Genomic DNA, 20,587 nt, shown 5'->3' on the forward strand with positions numbered 1-20,587 from the left:
ATTAAAAAATTTTTCATAAACATGTACAAATATCTAGTGATTTTCACTTCTAGTTATTTCAGCCCAGAGGCTAAATTCCATTGGTCTAATACATTTTGAGTCAGGGAGTTTACCAAATTATTTATAAAGATCTTTATATTATTAGGTTAGTGGTGATTTTATTTTAATATCTGAATTTTCTATAACATGTTTATATTATTTTTATAATAGAAGTTTTTTCTTTCTAATAGTTTATCTTTTTATACAGTTTTCAAAACCTTGATTTTGAAATTTTCAGTCCCTTGCTTTTTCCCTCTATTTTTTTCTCCCTCTACTTGTATTTTGGTAGACCAGGTAGTTACTTTAAATGATTTTATACCATCAACTATACGAAGTCCTGAAAACTTACCTACTTTCTTATAAAACTTTCTTCTAAGTTAATGAAGTACTGTTCTATTTGTCCAGGTGGTTCATCTGTTGTTAGAAAAGGGACAGTCTCCAGCATCCAAAGAACATGTCCCTGTAACCCCACAGTGTACCCTCTCAGATCCAGATGCCCAAAGTCAAGCCCCAGAAAAAATGATGAAGAAAATGACTCACATAAAAGACTACAGCTTTGTTACTGAAGGTCAGACCTTGGGAGACTGTCACCTCACATTAAACTTATTCCTGGATTATTTAAAATGTGATTTTTACATGTTGGATCACAATTCATACCTGGGTCTCTTTATTTATTCTTGTCAAGTGTAAATAATAATCTGATGCAGCACTATACTAAATTAAAAAAAAAAACAGACACGTTTGTAGCTGTTGAAGTCTGAAAGGCTTTGGATAATGAAATCATGCACAAAGCAAATTATGGTCATTTAATAGTGCCTTAAATAGTTGTCAAATTCAAAATAAAATTTGTACAGGAAAAATATAAATAATTGCTGAGAATGGCTTCAAACCCATATGAAACCTTGACTCTTACATTTTTTATATTTCTGTTTAATTGTATGGACTTGTGAAGCTAAGCCTGGGCAGAAATTCACTAACAGTTCCCAGATACTGGTTTTTCTTACAAACTTTGCTAGCCTTTGGACATACCACTAATTGGAAGTAAAATAAGGAAATTAAGACTGATGTGGTAGTGAGTTTTTCATAAGGCTGAATGTGTTCATAATACGGAAGTGCCCTCTGAGTCCATCTGTCTTCCTTTTGAGGTTATAAATGTCCTTTACTTTATAAATGGTAGTGGTGGTATTTGGTCATTGTTTTGTCTTTATTTTAAATTTTTCTTTGATTATACAAATGTTAGCAACTCTGAATTATTCTCCAAAATAAAAAGAAAATATTAGCCCAAGCTATATTATTTTCCCTGATTATGAAAATAAAATTAGTGTATCCACTTAATCTCACTGCCTTACATTCTTTATTTCTTCCATTACTCTTTCTCTAAATATGTTTTTCATGCTTTCCGGGTTATTGTTCTTTTAATTTCTTTTGTTGATGAGAATTTTATCACAGTGCTTTGCAATTTTCTGGATTAAATTGTACCTCACCTAAATATTAGAAGGTCACCTCACTTGCCCTTAACCCTTCTCTATCATCTGTTTTGCTCTTCTTACCATCTCTTTCCCATTGTATACCTGAATTTCTCTTACTCTTCTCCTTTCTTGTTTTTTTCCCTCTTTTTCTCTGTCATTGTACAGTTTTATAAAACATATGGAATTAAAACATAGTTTCATTTTCAGAACCCTTATTTCAGAACCCACTTTTCTGTTCAAACAGCATATTAGTTCATGCAGCTTAAGTTTTCTTAATAATAGAGAGTGTGAAATAGGATTTAAATATAGAATAAGCATACAATAATTGCATATAAAGCTGTAAATACGGTGGAAATGGGCTTTTTAAAATGTATCTAAAAGTATATATGTTTATATGTTCATATGTATACACAGCCTGTTAAGAATATTTACTTTCTTTATTTTTTTTTTTTTTTCTCCAGAGAATACATTTGAGGTGAAATTGTTTAAAAATAGCTCAGGCCTAGGGTTCAGTTTTTCTCGAGAAGATAATCTTATACCCGAACAAATGAACATCAGCATAGTAAGGGTTAAAAAGCTTTTTCCGGGACAGCCAGCAGCAGAAAGTGGACAAATTGATGTGGGAGATGTTATCTTGAAAGTGAATGGAGCCTCTTTGAAAGGACTGTCTCAGCAGGTGAGCCCCCAGCATGTGGAGTGCAGCATTTTTAATGAGTTAGATTGGCTTTTCAGAATGATTTCATAGTGCTGGTTTAACTGTATCTTCATTTCTCACTCATGGTACCCACAGGAAGTCATATCCACTCTCAGGGGAACATCTCCAGAAGTATCCTTGCTTCTCTGTAGACCACCACCTGGTGTGCTACCAGAAATCGACCCTGCTCCTTTGGTGAGACTTAGGAAAAGTAATTTCTATATTTACAGAGTATCAATTGAATGATTAATTCAGTTGTAGTGGTTTCATCATAGTTTGATCTCCTGGGTTTCATCCTAGTTACTTCTTTAACTAGGAGTATTATCTTGTGTGGGTCTCATAATCTCTGAGTGTAATCTATGTTTGTAATATAAAGTAATTTAGTTCACTTTCTCTTCTCTCCCTTCCAATTCTAAGATTCTAGGATTTTAGGAATTTATTTTCCAAACATAAATACAAAAAGACATAAAACAATGGCTACAAAAACCTTTTGTCCATTTCTTCATTGAATCAAATTTGGAAATGTAATCCTCATTCTGAGCTAGTTTAGATGAAAATGAGAATTATTTAAGATTTTTTGCCTTAACTTTTAATACTAGAAATCACATAGGCAGTATGTTTTTCCATTTCCTTTCTTATGTTAAGGAATAGCTAAAGGATCCAAAATCTATTTTGATGGTTATTTATACATTGCATACTGATAGGTGGGAATCCATACATAGATGAATAATAATCTAATTGAAAGACAGCCTCTGGCCTGTCTACTTAAAATAGTGCTCCGTTACCAATGAACATGATACCTGTGTATGAAAGGCAGGAGTGTCTGGCCCCAGAAACTTTAACCCTTATATCCGGGAGAAGGAGGGAGTATTATAAGGACATTAACAGGAAAGTAACATTTCTGTAAGGTGCATTATAAATAGCATTTTAAGAGACTACATTGATTTTGGGAACCAGATAGAAAGAACTGAGTGGAAATTTCTTGAGTATGTAAATTGATATGATCTTTCTGGAAAGCAATCTGGAAATATTTAACAAGGCCTTTAAAAACATCTTACGTGCTGAATATAGAAAATTCTATTTCTGTTACAGGAAATTACAAGGAAATAATGAGAAACTCAGGTGAAAATCTACATACAAAGAAGTTCTAGATTTCTATTTATAGTGAAAAGCTAGAAACAACTCTGTATCCAATAAAAGAATTCTGAAATAAATTAAAGCTATAGCCATCTGTAAGATTATTATATGGTTTATGCAGTTGTTTTCAAAGCATATTTAAGGATCTCAGAAGATACTCATGGTAGAAACCTAAATTTTGAAAGCAGGGTACAAAGTATGATATTAATATATACTGTAACTCTAATTATGAATGAAAGTACAAGTTGTACAATATTAACAGCTGTTACTTTTATATATGATTTTTTCTCTAATGAGAGAAAAAATAACATTTTTTATTAGCAAAAAAATGAATATTTTAATAGGAAGTGCTTATGTTTAACACGTTCATTTTCAACCAAATGAAAATATAAGTTAATATAAGTTGTCACACTCTGATCTCTTTAAATGTGTCCATTACAGACCCCACTGCACTCTCCAGCACAAGTACCTCCAAACAACAACAGTAAAGACCCTCTTCAGACAGCATGTGTGGAGCAAGGCACCAGCTCAGATGAAAATGAAATGTCTGACAAAAGCAAGAAACCATGCACGTCCCCATCCAGGAGAGACAGTTATAGTGACAGTAGTGGCAGTGGAGAAGACGACTTAGTGAAAGCTCCAGCAAAGATACCAAACATGAGCTGGAGTTCAGCTTTGCATCAGACTCTAAGCAACATGGTGTCACAGGCACAAAGTCAACACGACGCACTCATGAGTCAAGAAACTACCATTTGTACCATGTTTTACTATCCTCAGAAAACACCTAATAAACCAGAACTTGAGGACAGGTATTGTCAATATTATGTGTAGCCCTCAAAGCAGCTGGTTAGTGTTAATAACAAGAGCAGCCACCTCCATTTCTCTAAGAATGAAATGTGTCTATCTGTGAACCTCACAATCGTTAGGCAGAAGGTGACTCTATTGGATATCTAGCTATTGCGTCTGACAGTTTTAGTTAGCACACTCTCTACCCATTTGACCTGAGCCTTGCTGCTCTTTTGAGCATATTAACTAGTAATTAAGAAAGTTTTTTGTATTTCACCATCATTCATATTATTTACCAGAAGGAGAAGAGACTTATTTTGATAGTGATGGGATAGAAGAATAAGGAGTAGACATATAAAGGGAAGCGGTAGGGAGGAAGTGGGTAGAGAGTTTGCAAAAGGTAGGACATAAAAGAGTACTGAAGAGGGGGACAGAAGAAATGATCGAAAGCATAGAGGAATACAAAGGGAAAGACTACATCTACACCTATGAGAGTCATTCAGACATTTTATGGTTTAGCTACAACTTTGGGTATATTCAGGTCCAACTATGTATATGTTCAAGTTTTTTTTTTTTGTTTTTTTCCTATTGTGTCATCCAAAATAACTACAAGAATAAGACTTTTTTCTTATTTCTTCCTTTTTCTTATGTTGAAACACACATTAGGCTTCTGATAACATTAGCTTCAGCCTTGAATTAACAACTAGGAGTCAAAAGTATACCTATTTAGGGCTTCCCTGGTGGCGCAGTGTTTGAGAGTCCGCCTGCCAATGCAGGGGACACGGGTTTGTGCCCCGGTCCGGGAAGATCCCACATGCCGCGGAGCAACTGGGCCCGTGAGCCATGGCCGCTGAGCCTGCGCGTCCAGAGCCTGTGCTCCGTTAAGGGGAGAGGCCACAACAGTGAGAGGCCCACATACCGCAAAAAACAACAACAAAAAAAGTATACCTACTTAACTTTTCATACTGATTTTTGCAGCTTAAAGAGGTAGACAGAGAATAAGAATCAGTAATGTTGGCATAGAACAGATGTGAAATAAATTCATAGTCCAGAATCAGACAAAAAGTAGCTTAGGATCTCAATAAAAAGCAAACATAAATATTTGTTGAGCATTTTCTGTTTGTGGCACAAACTTACTATATTGACATTGCAATGTGTTTGAAAATAGTCTTACTTTGTCTCTGTAGTAATCCTTCCCCTCGACCACCCGCTGTAACTCCTGGGCAGAGTTGTCAATCTCAGTCAGAATCTGCTTCCACTAATGCAATGGATAAATGTCATAAATGTCACACTTCTGAGCCAACTAGACAGGAAAGCTTGACGTCTTTGAAAAATGACTTGGAAAACCACCTTGAAGACTTTGAACTGGTGAGTTATTTCCTTTGTATGAAGAAAATTCCATATTTTCTCAAGTAAAATGTAGTCCTCCACAGTTTCCCTTTAGGGAAAAGGCTGTGTTTTAGATTAGCCTCATATCTATGTTCAGTAAATAGTTAACATATCTGGCTGGTATGTTTCTCTGCTGAGAATTAGGGAAAAAGGCAGAAAGACCTGAGTATAAATCCTGACTCTACCACTGACTTGCTGTAGTTTGGCAGGTGCCTATGGACAAATTACTTAATCCTCTGAGTCTTAGTAGTTTTAGCTCTAAAATGAGACTAGTAACCTCATAGTATTGTGGTGAGGATTAAATGAAATAACATATGTAGAGCACCTAGCACAGTACCTGTTATTTCCCAAATTCTGATGAGTTACCTGTTTAATTTTTAATCAAGTTTGAATGTAATTTTATTCTCCTCCACACTGTTTTATGGGTGCCTATAAATGGAATCCTTTTCTTTACTAATAGCCCTAGAACTTCTAAAGCTACAAATTCAGTTTGGAAGCCAGCCAAATTTCCAAGAATAATATGCTTAACACTGATTCGAAATCACCCTTTTTCAATACTGTTTTTATTTTTGTTACCTAAGTAATAAATATTTATTATAGGAAAATTAGAAAACAAAAATTAAAACCACCTATAATCTCACCACTCAAAAACCATAAACATTTTGGAGTTAATCTTTCCAGGTACTTCATTTTCCTATAATTGCATGTGTGTGTGTGTGTGTGTGTGTGTGTGTGTGTGTGTGTGTGTGTGTAGCATCTACATCTTCAACTTCATTCTCAGCAACAGAGTGAAAATAATCTTTGAACAATTTCCTTACAAGTCTGTCATCATGCCTGTAAGCTGTAAGCAACCTTATCTCAATTGAAATCTAAAAAAAAAAAATTATACAACTAAATACCTCAAGTTGTGATATTTAGTCACCCAGACTTCATGTATTTACCCCCAAAAAAACTTTCTTTTGTTGCTCTTGGCATGGGTGTTTGTCACTGTTTGTTCTGAAAATACAAGAATTGAAGCATGAGTAAGTTCTGTCTCAGCTATCTCTAGACAAGCACATAATGTTGAATTTAAACTCAACTCTTACATGGGCAGGGAGGCATTTTCTAGAATTGAACATACCTGGCTTCTTCACTTGGGCAAGTTAAGTAACCTTTTAAGGTGTAGTGTCCTCCTGTGTTAATCAATGGAAATATTTGTCTTTCTCTTTGCCTTTACAGCAAAATAGACAACCTAAAAGAATCACTGTTTTCTTCCCTTAGGAGATGATAGAACTCCACATTACCCTAATTAAGTCGGAAAAAGGAAGCCTGGGTTTTACAGTAACCAAAGGCAATCAGAGTATTGGTTGTTATGTTCATGATGTCATTCAGGATCCAGCCAAAAGTGATGGAAGGCTAAGACCTGGGGACCGGCTCATAAAGGTGAGACATTTAAACAGACTCTGTGCAAATGTGACCAGAGATCAATCCAGGACCGAAGAAGGAAAAGCAAGAAGGTTGAGTTAATATAATACTCTATTTCACTGCTTGGTTTATGTTTTCCTTCTCCACCTCTTAAAAGTAAAGGCCTTTATATAGTAATAATTTGGAAAATGCTTAATCTCAGTTAAGGCATTAAACAAGCTATCTTGGGTCTCAGGAAGAGAAAGTTTCTTAAATTGCTATAAGAATAAATTTTCTGTATTAGCAAAGTAATGACATTTGTTAGGTATTTTACATTATTGTTAGGTATTTTACATTATTATTTCATTTATAATTACTTGGTCATTGTGTTCATGATTTCCACAGTAGAGGGGATTACCAATAAACTAGAGACCGTTCTTTATTGTGAATCTCCTACTGGCTAAAATAAATTATATAAAAAGTTAGGGAAATTACTGTATTTTGTTGGCAACTTATGTGTTCCAGTAATTGTAATCCTACTTTGCCCCATTCTCATTTTTATAGGTTAATGATACAGATGTTACAAAAATGACTCACACAGATGCAGTGAATCTACTCCGAGCTGCACCCAAGACAGTCAGATTAGTTCTTGGCCGAGTTCTAGAATTACCCAGGATGCTAATGCTGCCTGATTTGCTACCTGACATTACATTTACATGCAACAAAGAGGAGCTGGGTAATGCAAATTCAAGCTTTGTGCAGTGTGATTTTTCTTGGCTAGATTAAGAGTAAGTACTGTTAAGACTAAGGAAACAAATATTTTTCTGTTCCCTAAAGGTTTTTCCTTATCTGGAGGTCACGACAGCCTTCATCAAGTGGTATATGTTAGTGATATCAATCCAAGGTCAGTTGCAGCCACTGAGGGTAATCTCCAGCTCTTAGACATCATCCACTATGTGAACGGAGTCTGCACACAAGGAATGACTTTGGAAGAAGCTAGGAGAGCATTAGACATGTCACTGCCTTCAGTGGTGCTGAAAGCAACAAGGTACTCTACAGTTATTCACGGATTTTGTTTGTGTGTGCACATGCATTTCAGGCCATTAAAAGATACTAGGTTTTCTTAAAGATATTCCTGAATTAGTAATTCACAGACTAAGTGAATGGGGGTTAGTAATTTATGTGCTTCCTTCATAGTAGTCAAATGTCGGTGCCAGTTTTCATGCCTCGCACCTGCATCCCACACTATCCAGAGCAATCCTCAAACAGGTCTCAGCAATCACTGGAGTAAAGCAAGGGCTGTGCGCTGATTGCCTTAGACCTAAATTAAGACCAGCCCTGATGAGGAAAAGGGATAAGAATGTATTGACTGGCCCAGGCCAGTCCTGGCCGATTCCCAGAGCTGGGACACGGTCAGTCCTACCTGAAAGTCATGTCTACAACCAATGGGGCATAGACCATCACATTCACTATACCTCATGACAATTTCACGTTATAAAAAATGCTAATAGCAACTTTTCTTTCACTTAATGGAAATAAATTGAAAAAAAATATGTATTAGTTTCTCTTTTTTTAATGTTTTTATTTATTTGGCTGCATTGGGTCTTCATTGCGGCATGTGGGACCTTTTGTTGCAGCACTCGTTGAGGTGCTCATTGCAGTGCATGGGCTCTTTGTTGCGGCGCCCAGGCTTCTCTAGTTGTGGCATGCGGGTTTTCTCTTCTCTAGTTGTGGTGCAGGCTCCAGGGTGTGTGGGCTCTGTAGTTTGCAGCAGGTGGGCTCTCTAGCTGAGGTGTGCGAGCTCGGTAGTTGTGGCACAGGGGCTTAGTTGCTCCGCGGCATGTGGGATCTTAGTTCCCCAACCAGTGATTGAACCCGTGTCACCTGCACTGGAAGGTGGATTCTTTACCACTGGACCACCAGGGAAGTCCCTATGTATTAGTTTCTTACTACTATTAAATTACTACAAATTCTTTGTCCTAAAATCAAGGTGTTGGCAAGCTCCCTTCCATAGGCTCCAGGAGAAAATCCATTTCCTTGCTTTTCCAACTTCTAGACATTGCCCATATTCCTTGGTTCATAGCCCTTTGCCATCTTTAAAGCCAGCAATCACAGCACTCTCTGCTTTGGTCGTCACATCTTTCTGACTCTGACATTCCTACCTCTCTGTTTAACTTATAAGGACCCCTGTGATTACATTGGGCCCAGCCAGATAATCCAGAATAATCTCCTCACCTCTAGATCCTTAATTTACTCACATCTGCAAAATTCCTTTTGCCATGCAAGATAACATATTCAAAGGTTCTGGGGATTATAATGCAGACATCTTTGGGGGGCCGTTACTCCACCTGCCACATGTACATGAACCCGGGCTTTCTAGATTACGGTCTTATGTTACATAAGAGAAAACTTCACATTTGTATCTGCGATACATGGTGAGTTTTATATAGTATGTCTTCCAAAATATAGAAACTGTTAATTAAATCATTTGATCATAAACCCATTTTTCCTTCTGAACCTTTAAGTTAGATTGTATACTTTTTCCCTTGAACATAACCCCTGACCGGTTTTCTTCAATATTTATAAAAATTAGATTGGCATACAGTTATTTTCATAGGTGTACCTGAATGTTAATTAGTGGAGGAGGAGAGTGTTTAAACAACCTGGAAAATGTTTTTATGAAAACATTTCTGCTAACCATAGATCTAGATGAATTTTTTGCCTCCAAATCACTAGAGCAGCCCTTACCCTAGGTCTAAAATCAGTTTCTTTTCTCTTTCTACTTTTATCTTTGCTGAAGTCACTACAGTACAGTAGTAGCTGTAGATACAGTAGATACAGTAGTAGCAGTCATAGTTACCTTACCCTTCATTCTTCTTCCAGCTCTCTCTCCTCTGTTGTTTTATTTCTGCCCTCTTTTAAGTCCACAGGGGGGCTTTCCTGGTGGCACAGCAGTTAAGAATCTGCCTGCCAACGCAGGGGACACGGGTTCGAGCCCTGGTCTGGGAAGGTCCCACATGCCGTGGAGCAACTGAGCCCACTAGCCACAACTACTGAGCCTGTGCTCTAGAGCCCGCAGGCCACAACTGCTGAGCCCATGTGCCACAACTACCGAAGGCTGCGTGCCTAGAGCCCGTGCTCCGCAACGAGAGAAACTACCGCAATGAGAAGCCCACGCACCGCAAGGAAGAGTAGCCCCCGCGCGCAGCAACAAAGACCTAATGCAGCCAAAAATAAAATAAATAAATTTATTTAAAAATTAAAGAAATAATAAAGTCTACAGGGTAACAGTAATGGAGGGTTGTATACTTGTGGTAATTATTTGTCAAGAGCTGTAAAGTGTCTGTAATTTTACCCTATTTGCAAACTAATAAACTAGCCAGTTATTGTTTTATGAATGCTGGTAGAAGATATGAAACTCCTGTATCAGAAACAAAAGACCTTATTACTAAAGGCACAGCAAGCAGCATGAGCATGGTATTGGTGTCGGTTCCCATGTCCTCCAAGTCCCATGGAGATGACATATGTGGGCCTAGTGGGTTTCTGTACATGCAGTGGGTTATAGTACAGGAGAAGAGTACTGTAAGAAGAGCCAGGGAACCCACCACTTTATAGCAGCCTGTAAGAAAGCTTGCATTTTGTTTGGGTAGAGAGATTACATAATTCCTCAAGCTTGCTCACCATGAACATAGCCTTGAGAATTGGCCCAGATAAAAAGTGGTTAGAGCCTTTGCATTTCTGAGGTACCCAGCAAGAACATACAGGGTTGCTTAGGACCCATGGCTGATTGCCTCTCCCAACACTGTATACCTTAGGCAACCTCCCTTTTCTTTCAAGTATTAGCAACAATAAAATCACATTCTAATACTCTTCCAAGGTGCTGTCTCTTGACTGTTTTTCATGTTGGGTTGTACTATTCTTATAATGCTTTGAATATATGTATTTTGTCTAGATTTTCACTTAAAGTAATTCCAAAGAAAAACACGTATCAGGGGCTTTAGATAGGCAAAACTTAGTGATCTGTGACTTCTGAGTGTGGTTATCTTTGAACTATCACTTGAGTGACAGTGAACTAAGTTATTAGATCATGAATATTACCAGTGTTTTAAATGAGAGGGGAAATATGGTGATGTATTGAACTGAAACCCAAGAAAGATTATGTAAAGAAGTGATTCTTAATCTTTTTTCAGTCAAGAATGTCTCCCTCAACCATGTATAGATGAACCCTGATAAAATTTTGTCTGCAGCTTCAGGAAGTACCTAGAACCCCTGAAGCCCATCTAAAATAAAGCTCCTGAGGCTAAATAGTTAACAGATGGCTTGAAGGATATTTAAACAAACATCTTAAATAATTTGCAATTGCGTTTTGTTTTGTTTTGTTTTTTGTAAACAACACAGAAATGGTCATCCAGTGGTTCCCAGTTCTAAGATGTCTGCTGTTTCAGCTCCAAAGTCAGCCAAAGCCAATGGTAAGGATATAGTCATTTTATGACAGCAAGTAGTTATAGAGAGGTAACTATTTTTTTCCCCAAAAGCAAGTTTGGATACTATCACCAAAATGTTTTTATTGCCCTTCCAGACTGTTTTGCAGGATCTGAGTGAAAAAATTACACTTAAATAAAAGCATCTCTAATATTCTGTGCATAATAGGAAAGAGTAGAGCAGCATGGCATTTAAAGCCAGATAGAACTGAGTTTACAAGTCCTGTGTAACCTTAGCAAGTTACTTGATCTGTATCTAAGCCTCTATTTTCTACCAGTAAAATAAGAACATTAATAGTATCTATCTGTTAAGGTTATAATGAGACATAAATACAATAATATACTTGCCACAATGATTGTCACATAATAATTTATTCAGACAGTTACTAAATTTCTTCTCTATGCCAGGCAGTGTACTGGGCATTGTGAATATAGCAATGAGTAAACAAAGTATCTGTCTTATATTCTAGCATAGTAATAGAAATTGTAATCTTAATAGTTGTGGCAGCAAACATTAATTTAATGCTTTTTCTGGACTAAGCATTCTTCTAGATGCTCAAATCCTCACAGCAACCCTGTGAGACTAGTATTACTATTATCCTCCTTTTATAGAAGGGGAAACCAAGGGACAGAAAAGTTTGATAACTTGCCCAAGCTACAGGGTTAATAAATAGTCAAGCCAGAATTTAAACCTAGGATGTCTGACTCCGTGCTCTCATTCACATAATCAGGCTCAGTAAATGCAGCTTTTATTGATAGTATTCATATAAGAATGTTAGGTACAGGGGAATGTGGTTGAACTTAAAGAGTATTTGAAATGTAAATCCAGTACTTCTTAGTACTTCTTATATAACTAAACTTTTAGGTTATCAGGCAGTAAATACCAAAATAGCTAAAAGAAATCTGCCAATTGCAGTTGTAGTTTGATTATCTTTGTTCTCTGTTGTTACCTGAATGCCTTTAGGGGTCCTTCTTGCTGCTTTCTAATAGTTCTGGTTCACATTAGAGTCAAACTACTTCACAGAACAGTCAGGAGAGCATTTTTCTAGTGACCTCTGAGAACACTCCTGTTTGTAACTTTCAAGGCAGAGGAGGGTAGCTGTGCCCTGCCCCCTTGTAGAAACTGCCTAGTAATCTGTCTTTATGAGATTCTCAGGCCTAATTTCTTTATGAATTCTGAAAATCACATAGTATCAGTAATAGGAACTCTCTTGTAGTGATGAAAATGTAAAATGGTACAACCATTTTGGAAAGCAGTTTGACAATTTCTTAAAAATTTAAACATATGCCCACCATATGATCCAGCCGTTCCACTCCTGTTTGTTTACTAAAGATAAAACAAAGCATATATTCATACACAAAAACTTGTACAGGAATTTTTTAGCAGCTTTCTTTGTAATAACCAAAATCTGAAACCACTCAAATGTCTAAAATCTGTTGAATGAATAACCATTTGTAATATATCCAAGCAACAGAATACTACTCAGCAATAAAAATGAATAGATTGTTGATACATGCAACAACATAATTAAAATAAAATAGGTATGCTGAATGAAAGAAACCAGACAAAAAAAGAATCCATATTGTATTATTCAATTTATACAAGATTGTACAAAAGTGCAAATTAATCTATAGTGACAAAGGAGATTAGTGGTTGCCTGGGGACAGAGGGGGAGAGAGGAACAGGGGGAACAGATGGGAGAGATTACAAATAACAAACTATTGTGCTTTATACTACTCCAGTATGATTCTTTTGAACCAGTGGTTCATTTTTGGTATACTTCTTAATTATTTTTCCTGGTAGTTTAATAAGGTATCTCCTGGAAATAATGAATCTAATTTTTAACTGTAGGGGAAACAATATCATTTTTAATATATGTATTGAATTTTTGTGCTGATATCTAAGAGTTAAAATCCACATTTGGTTTATAAATATACTAAAAGTCCTTTCCAGTTGTATCCATACTTATTTTTCTGTGTTAAATTGATAGTCTTTGTGAAATGAGATAAAGGACCTACTATCTTTCCAGTGACTATATAGTTCAGCATCTGTAATGTCTCTTCCATTTAGTTGGGAAAATCTATATTTAGTGTCTCACACTAGAAACATTTAGCCCAAACTGAGCTTTTATGCAAACTATTTTCTTTTAAGAAATTGGCTTTGTCCTTGGAATAAACCCTTCTCTAATATTTGATTCCATTTAGTTGATTTTAATCACTTTGTGATATGACCTCTCTTAGTGTATTAATAAAAATAAGAACATGCGCAGAAATATGGGTTTTCTTTCACTATTTTGTTGTCCCTAATGTGGTTCTGAGTGGCTCATCCTTTTCTTTCTGTTCTTCCTTCAGGTCATCACATTGTGGAGCCTTGTGGCAAACCGGCACTCACACCTAATAACTCATTCTCCAAGGTAAGTGAAAAGCCACCTTCTTTGTGTCCTACTTCCTTATCTAAATAAGTAGCTTGTTTGTATTTTGAACCAAACTGATTTCATATTTAAATATTTGCCTTTTTTAGACACATGTATTGATTTTTAGATACATGTACTTAGTGAACTAATAGGACTTACTAAGTAACACACAATGAAAAGCCCCCACACAAGTAACCCTACATCATCGGGCACACATTCAGCTCTTAAACAGGCTGATTACTTATATAGATAGCTTTAGTGCTGGGATTTTTTATTAATATGCACAGTTCTTTTGGTTGTCTCTTAGATACCCAGAAGAGAAAAATGTAATTAAGAGTGGGTTAACATTGACCAGCAGTGACTCTCAAATGACAGATCTCTGCTACTAGTGAGGCAAAACTGTAGTGGCAAAAGAAATAGGCTTACTTGCTTTTTTAAAGACATAGAAAATGCTTTACTACATAATAAAATGAAAGAACCTAAATCATTTAAGATTATCACAGGGAAATCTGGAGGTGTTTTAACAAAAATATTTTAATACGTAACTAAATTCCACTTTCAAGCTCTTTATTTAAGGCTACATTTATACCCATTTGTTTGGCTAACATTTCTTTTTACTTTCTGGCATGTAATATACACAGCTTCCAGCTGGATCTTCATTTCATGGAACTGTTTTATCTCACACGTATCTCATGCAATCTATTCTCAACCTCACTACTCAAATATCTTTCCACGTAAAATCCAGAGCTGAGGCATTTCCCTCCTAGTAATCTGAAAATCTTATCAGCTCAACAAGATTTCTGGAATTAGAACTTTTGTTATTCGTGATTGTAAACATTTTTTGTTGGAGTTAAAATCTTCCAGGAAGTCTCCTAAATGATATTCTGTCCTTGAATACTAATGTCTGTACTATGAATTTCTCATGAAGAGTGGAATTTTACAATCCAGTGAAATTTTTTGACATGATGTAACCATTATTTATGAAGAGATAATTTCATTGCATCTACTATCTCTACCTTTTATCTTTTTTATTCTTAACATCTTTATTAGAGTATAACTGCTTTACAATGGTGTGTTAGTTTCTGCTTTATAACAAAGTGAATCAGTTATACATATACATATATCCCTATATCTCTTCCCTCTTGCATCTCCCTCCCTCCCACCCTCCTTATCCCACCCCTCTAGGTGGTCACAAAGCACCAAGTTGATCTCCTTGTCCTATGCGGCTGCTTCCCACTAGCTATCTATTTTACGTTTGGTAGTGTATATATGTCCATGCCACTCTCTCACGTTGTCCCATCTTACCCTTCCCCCTCCCTGTATCCTCAAGTCCATTATCTATTAGGTCTGCATCTTTATTCCCGTCTTGCCCCTAGGTTCTTCATGACCTTTTCTTTTGTTGTTTTTTAGATTCCATATATATGTGTTGGCATACGGTATTTGTTTTTCTCTTTCTGACTTCACTCTGTATGACAGACTCTAGGTCTACCTTTTATCTTAATAAAAAAAGTAAAATCTTTAAAGCAAACCACGCTTTATTTGTATAAAATTATTTTAATTTATTCTAATCATTTAATATTGTATTTTGCCCTAATCATCTTTCTTTTAATAGGCTACGTGCCATGAAGTGCTTCACAATTAACCATTGAATTTAAAAGTTACCTTCCATTTAATTAGTACCTTATAGTTATGAATCCATTGCTATTTTCCTTAAATTGAGATGAGGTTTAGACTAGATTTGAAAATCTTTATAGCCAACAGTTGATCAGATTGCTAAACTGAAGACTATGTCCATGTAACAACTTCACAAATACTTAAAAGATTGACTTTTTTCTCATTTCCCTGAACTTCTTAGTAGGTCTATTTAACTTCTCAAAAAAGTTCTATGGAAGACAGATCCCATAGAATATGCCTTAAAAAGAGATTTCTGCAGTCAAATAAATTTAGGAAATACTACATAATACATTTCTCTTTTGACAACTCAAAATTTATATTAGTAAGCATTGTGAGAATTCTTGGAATAAAAATATTGATTTAATGTTGCTTAATCTAGTGTTTCCAGGCATATCTGATGATGGAAAGTCCCATACCCTTTGCATATTTCATTGCACTGATATCTCCTAGAAGCACTGATCCAAGGTGGGGAGATATAAAAAGGATTTTGTACCAAGAAAGAAAGGGAGAAGGACATGGAGGGACAGTGTGCAGTCCCTTCCTAATCCTGGATGTTAGTAAAATAGAAAACTAATGATTTGCTTTGGTTTTATACTTTAGGTTAATGGGGAAGAAATAATTGAAATTTTGTACCCTGAAAGAAAATGTTCTACTTATCAGATGAAGGAATCAGCAGACCTGATTCTATCCAAAGGTAGTTTCCCAAATCGAGTCATCCAGTTACTCTAAATGCCCTAATAATTCAAGTAATAAAGAAATGTTGGCAGCCTTTCTTATTTGCCTTACATGTTCCTGTAGCTTTAAAAGGAAAGATTATTGTTCAGAGAAATAAAAGAACAGCGTAAAATTAATATTAGCTGCACTACTGTACAAATGTCCAGTATTCATTCTCATCTCTAAGATTAAAATGATTTTTAAATGATTGAAGAGATAGCAGTTTTGTTTGATAATTGTTTCTTGTATTTTTTTGAAGCAGCAATTCACTGGCTACCTAATAACTGAGACATTTTTTCTTGGGGATGTTTGGGCTGCCCTATTATATCCTTAATCTTTGTAACATAACTTCTTTGGTTGAAATTTCTTTAGTTTCTTTTATAAATTAACAATTTGGGATTAAGTTAGGGAAATAAACATTAAATTATTAATGTCCTTTGAAAAGGTGTATCACAGAGATTGATTTTGGTTTATTCAGTTGCATTTGTGTGGTCTTTTGTCATAACAGCCAAAGTAGCTCTAGAACTAAAAATGCCTGGGTCCCATTAGTGTAAACCACTTTTCCTGTCATGGCTGGTTTTTCAAAGTGGATGCTTAAAATTTGAAAGACCTGGCATATTATATTTGACACATTGTCTCTTTCTCATACCAATATTTTTTAAAGTAAAATCCCATGTAAATTACTGTTTTTCAAGAATCTGATGTACAAGAAGATGATATTTATGATGATCCTCAAGAAGCTGAAGTTATCCAGTCTCTGCTGGATGTTGTGGATGAGGAAGCTCAGAATCTTTTAAACCAAAATAATGCAGCACGAGATGCCTATGCTCCAGGTAGATGAACCAGAATGAGTAAGTTGGTACACGGAAGGAGTACAGGAAGGCCTCTACAGAGCATTTTAATTCCTCTTGGCCTATTTCTTTCTTTCCCAGGTGCATTGAAAACCATTGGGAAGTTATGTGAAGAGAGAGCAGAAGATACAGACTATGATGGTTCACCTTTACCTGAAGAGTTTACGGAGGTAAGGATAATACCTAGGTAAACACTCTGTGATGCTATATCTTGTTAGAATTCTCTGATGAGGCCTTACCTCTCCCTACCTACCAGTTTCCCTTCTAAGTATTAAAGATAATATCCTGATGGCTGGTTAGTAACCTCAGTAAGAATTAGAACTGATGTCATTTACTCATTTTGGAGAAAACTTGCCTTTAAATCATTTAACCTCTTTTGGTGAAGGTTTCCATTCAGGAAAATAGTGCCCAAAAATCTTTTTTTTTTTTTCTTTTTTTGCATCTTCATTATTATTACACCAAATCAAAGTTGGTAATTCCAAGATCCCATTCCAGTTAATACCTAACCTAGGTAGAAAACTTGATTTTTATCCTTGAGTGCTTGTTTTCTTCTGCCCCTCGTGGATCCTTGGTCTTAATTATCATGGAAACATCGCATTCTTTCATTTACTCCGTGGCTTTTGCTCTGATTGCTCTGCAATTTCAGTTGAGACATGTTTTAAAAGATTTAGACAGCTGACATTCATAATACATTAAACTAGTTGGATGCAAACTAGTAAAAATAAGCTGTACAGGAATTAGTGCTTAATATATAGTATATACGTTTGTTAAAATCTTAAAAAAAATAAAACCCCAAAGTTGGAATCATCTGAGATTAATTTTATTTTTTGCATTTAAGAGTCATCCTATGCCAGGGAAAGAATTACTATTCAAGTTTCCCCAAGCCAAAAAAAAAAAGAAGAAGGAGGAAGAGAAAGAAACAATTAATTTTCAAAAATGTAATCATAGACTTATTTAAGACTAAGACTTCAGATCTTATGGGACATTGAACTGACTAAGAAAAAAGCATGAAATAGTAGATAAATAATATGTAAGCCTGCTCAAACTAGGCATCACCCTATTTATATGAATCTGATCTTGCCCATTGTTCTAGGATAATTTCCCTCACAAGGCTTCTGATTCTTCCTATTGAACACCTTCAAAATTGTCAAAACTAAGCTGGTCTGGATTCTTACCATGCATGTACCCACACACAATCTCATATACACGTGATTATTTTCATTAAATACTTATATATAATTAATGTATGTAAATACAAGGAAGCTTATATCTGTTTTAGTATGTATTTCCTAATCTAAAAAAATGATTACACAAATATTAAATAGCTCACAATGTATCATGCTGTAGTGTTTTTACTTAAGTTATTGTTCTTTTGTACTATCTAAATATTAATAATTATAACAATAAGCTCTTTGAAAAAGATTTTCTGAACATTTTAAATCATACTAATCATATTTTTATTAATACTATTTAAAATACCCCTTAAAATGTATGTTCTGAAGTCTCTTAACTAAGACAGTAAATAAAAATCTTTAATATCCATTTCAAAATCCAATGCCTTTTCTTTAAAAAAAAAAAAAAGCTTAACATAATATAGATTCTCTTTTACACTGAGCTATTATAACAAAAGTTTATAGCAGAAACCTACATTCAAGTTGCTTTTTTTATTTTGATAACGAAGACAGTACATCCTCATTGTAAAAAAAATATTTTAAACAGAATCATTTAAAAATGCAAGCTCCTGGGGCTTCCCTGCTGGCACAGTGGTTGAGAGTCCACCTGCCAATGCAGGGGACACGGGTTCGTGCCCCGGTCTGGGAAGATCCCACATGCCACGGAGCGGCTGGGCCCATGAGCCATGGCCACTGAGCCTGCGCGTCTGGAGCCTGTGCGTCTGGAGCCTGTGCTCCACAACGGGAGAGGCCACAACAGTGAGAGGCCCGCGTACCGCAAAAAAAAAAAAAAAAAAAAAATGCAAGCTCCTTTTTTTACCCATTCCTCATCTTCATCTGAGATAGCTATTGTTAAAATATTGGGTTTTACCCTTCTATTATACATATGAAAACATGTAATTTAATATACTTTTTGTCACGTGATTCCAAATTTGGTTCTCAGTTAAAATTGATCATTACACTCTTTCCACTAATATGTAAAAATCTGTCTCATATTTTCTTTTTCTTTTTGAAACTTAAAAATATTTATTAATTCATTTATAATAACAATAATCAACCTATTACATGTCAGCATAAATCACGTTTTTAACAGAAAATATCTGTATTTTCCAAAATGAGAAAATATGTGAGAAGAGTGGCATTGTTTTACATTAAGTTCTTTTTACATAAATTTACATCACACTTTTTTTATTCAAACAAAGTCACAAAAATTATAATCAGTTCACTCAGTCCCATGTAATTAATTTTTTTTCATCTTGATCTTTTGTTAGCACTTTTATGAGTTCATCAGTTTTCCATTAGAGTTCTGAAAATGCTTATTCATTCAGTTCAGCAGTCAGTTACCAGAAACCTGTACTTGTCACAGTCTTTTCAATGAATTCCTTGAAGATGAAACTCTTTTATAGGAACATTTTTGCAAAAGCATCAGAGTACACCCAGAACTGTCTGTAAATGACAAAAGACTTAAAAAATGACCACGGTTTAAGATTTGATGAAAGTTCATAATAATGCAGTTGACAAGCAAATTAAGTTACTTCTGAGATATATATTTTAAAGTAAACTAGAATTATGACTTATAACATTATACCAGAACCTATAAGATTTTTAGAAATTTCATGTAATGTCTGAAACATTTATATTAACATATTTCCATACAAATAACTTGAATAGAGTTTACTATTCGTTTCTTTTTTTCTAATTTTTGAATTTTATTTTTTTATACAGCAGCTTCTTATTAGTCATCAATTTTATACACATCAGTGTATACATGTCAATCCCAGTTGCCCAATTCAGCACACTGCCATCCCCACCCCCCTGTGGCTTTCCCCACTTGGTGTCCATACATTTGTTCTCTACATCTGTGTCTGAACTTTTGCCCTGCAAACCTGTTAATCTGTACCATTTTTCTAGATTCCACATACATGCATTAATATATGATATTTGTTTTTCTCTTTCTGACTTACTTCACTCTCTATGACAGTCTCTAGATCCATCCACGTCTCAACAAATGACTCAATTTCATTCCTTTTTATGGCTGAGTAATATTCCATTGTATATATGTACCACAACTTCTTTATCCATTCATTTGTCAATAGGCATGTAGGTTGCTTCCATGACCTGGCTATTGTAAATAGTGCTGCAATGAACATTGGGGTGCATGTGTCTTTTTGAAGTATGGTTTTCTCTGGGTATATGCCCAGTAGTGGGATTGCTGGATCATATGGTAATTCTATTTTTAGTTTTTTAAGGAACCTCCATACTGTTCTCCATAGTGGCTGTATCAATTTACATTCCCACCAAGAGTGCAAGAGGGTTCCCTTTTCTCCACACCCTCTCCAGTATTTGTTGTTTGTAGATTTTCTGATGATGCCCATTCTAACTGG

At 35.4% G+C, this 20,587-nt stretch overlaps 1 protein-coding gene across 12 annotated transcripts in view; it reads left to right on the forward strand.

Moving 5' to 3' along the window:
- PTPN13 (protein tyrosine phosphatase non-receptor type 13) overlaps window positions 1–20,587 on the forward strand; it is a 235,670-nt gene that overhangs the window by 186,539 nt on the left and 28,544 nt on the right. For 11 of the 12 annotated variants that reach the window (XM_079919588.1, XM_079919591.1, XM_079919595.1 and 8 more), the window contains 13 exons: window positions 445–607; window positions 1,970–2,184; window positions 2,299–2,397; window positions 3,781–4,148; window positions 5,313–5,493; window positions 6,775–6,936; window positions 7,462–7,633; window positions 7,735–7,945; window positions 11,296–11,366; window positions 13,731–13,792; window positions 16,067–16,160; window positions 16,876–17,013; window positions 17,113–17,201. In XM_079919588.1, the coding sequence (XP_079775714.1) occupies window positions 445–607; window positions 1,970–2,184; window positions 2,299–2,397; window positions 3,781–4,148; window positions 5,313–5,493; window positions 6,775–6,936; window positions 7,462–7,633; window positions 7,735–7,945; window positions 11,296–11,366; window positions 13,731–13,792; window positions 16,067–16,160; window positions 16,876–17,013; window positions 17,113–17,201 (2,025 nt within the window). Of the gene's footprint in view, window positions 1–444; window positions 608–1,969; window positions 2,185–2,298; window positions 2,398–3,780; window positions 4,149–5,312; window positions 5,494–6,774; window positions 6,937–7,461; window positions 7,634–7,734; window positions 7,946–11,295; window positions 11,367–13,730; window positions 13,793–16,066; window positions 16,161–16,875; window positions 17,014–17,112; window positions 17,202–17,869; window positions 18,418–20,587 lie in introns of those variants that run through there. The other variant, XM_079919590.1, reaches the window with a different exon arrangement.

Source organism: Stenella coeruleoalba, assembly GCF_951394435.1.
Source record: "Stenella coeruleoalba genome assembly, chromosome: 4".
Classification (NCBI taxonomy): Eukaryota; Metazoa; Chordata; class Mammalia; order Artiodactyla; family Delphinidae; genus Stenella; species Stenella coeruleoalba.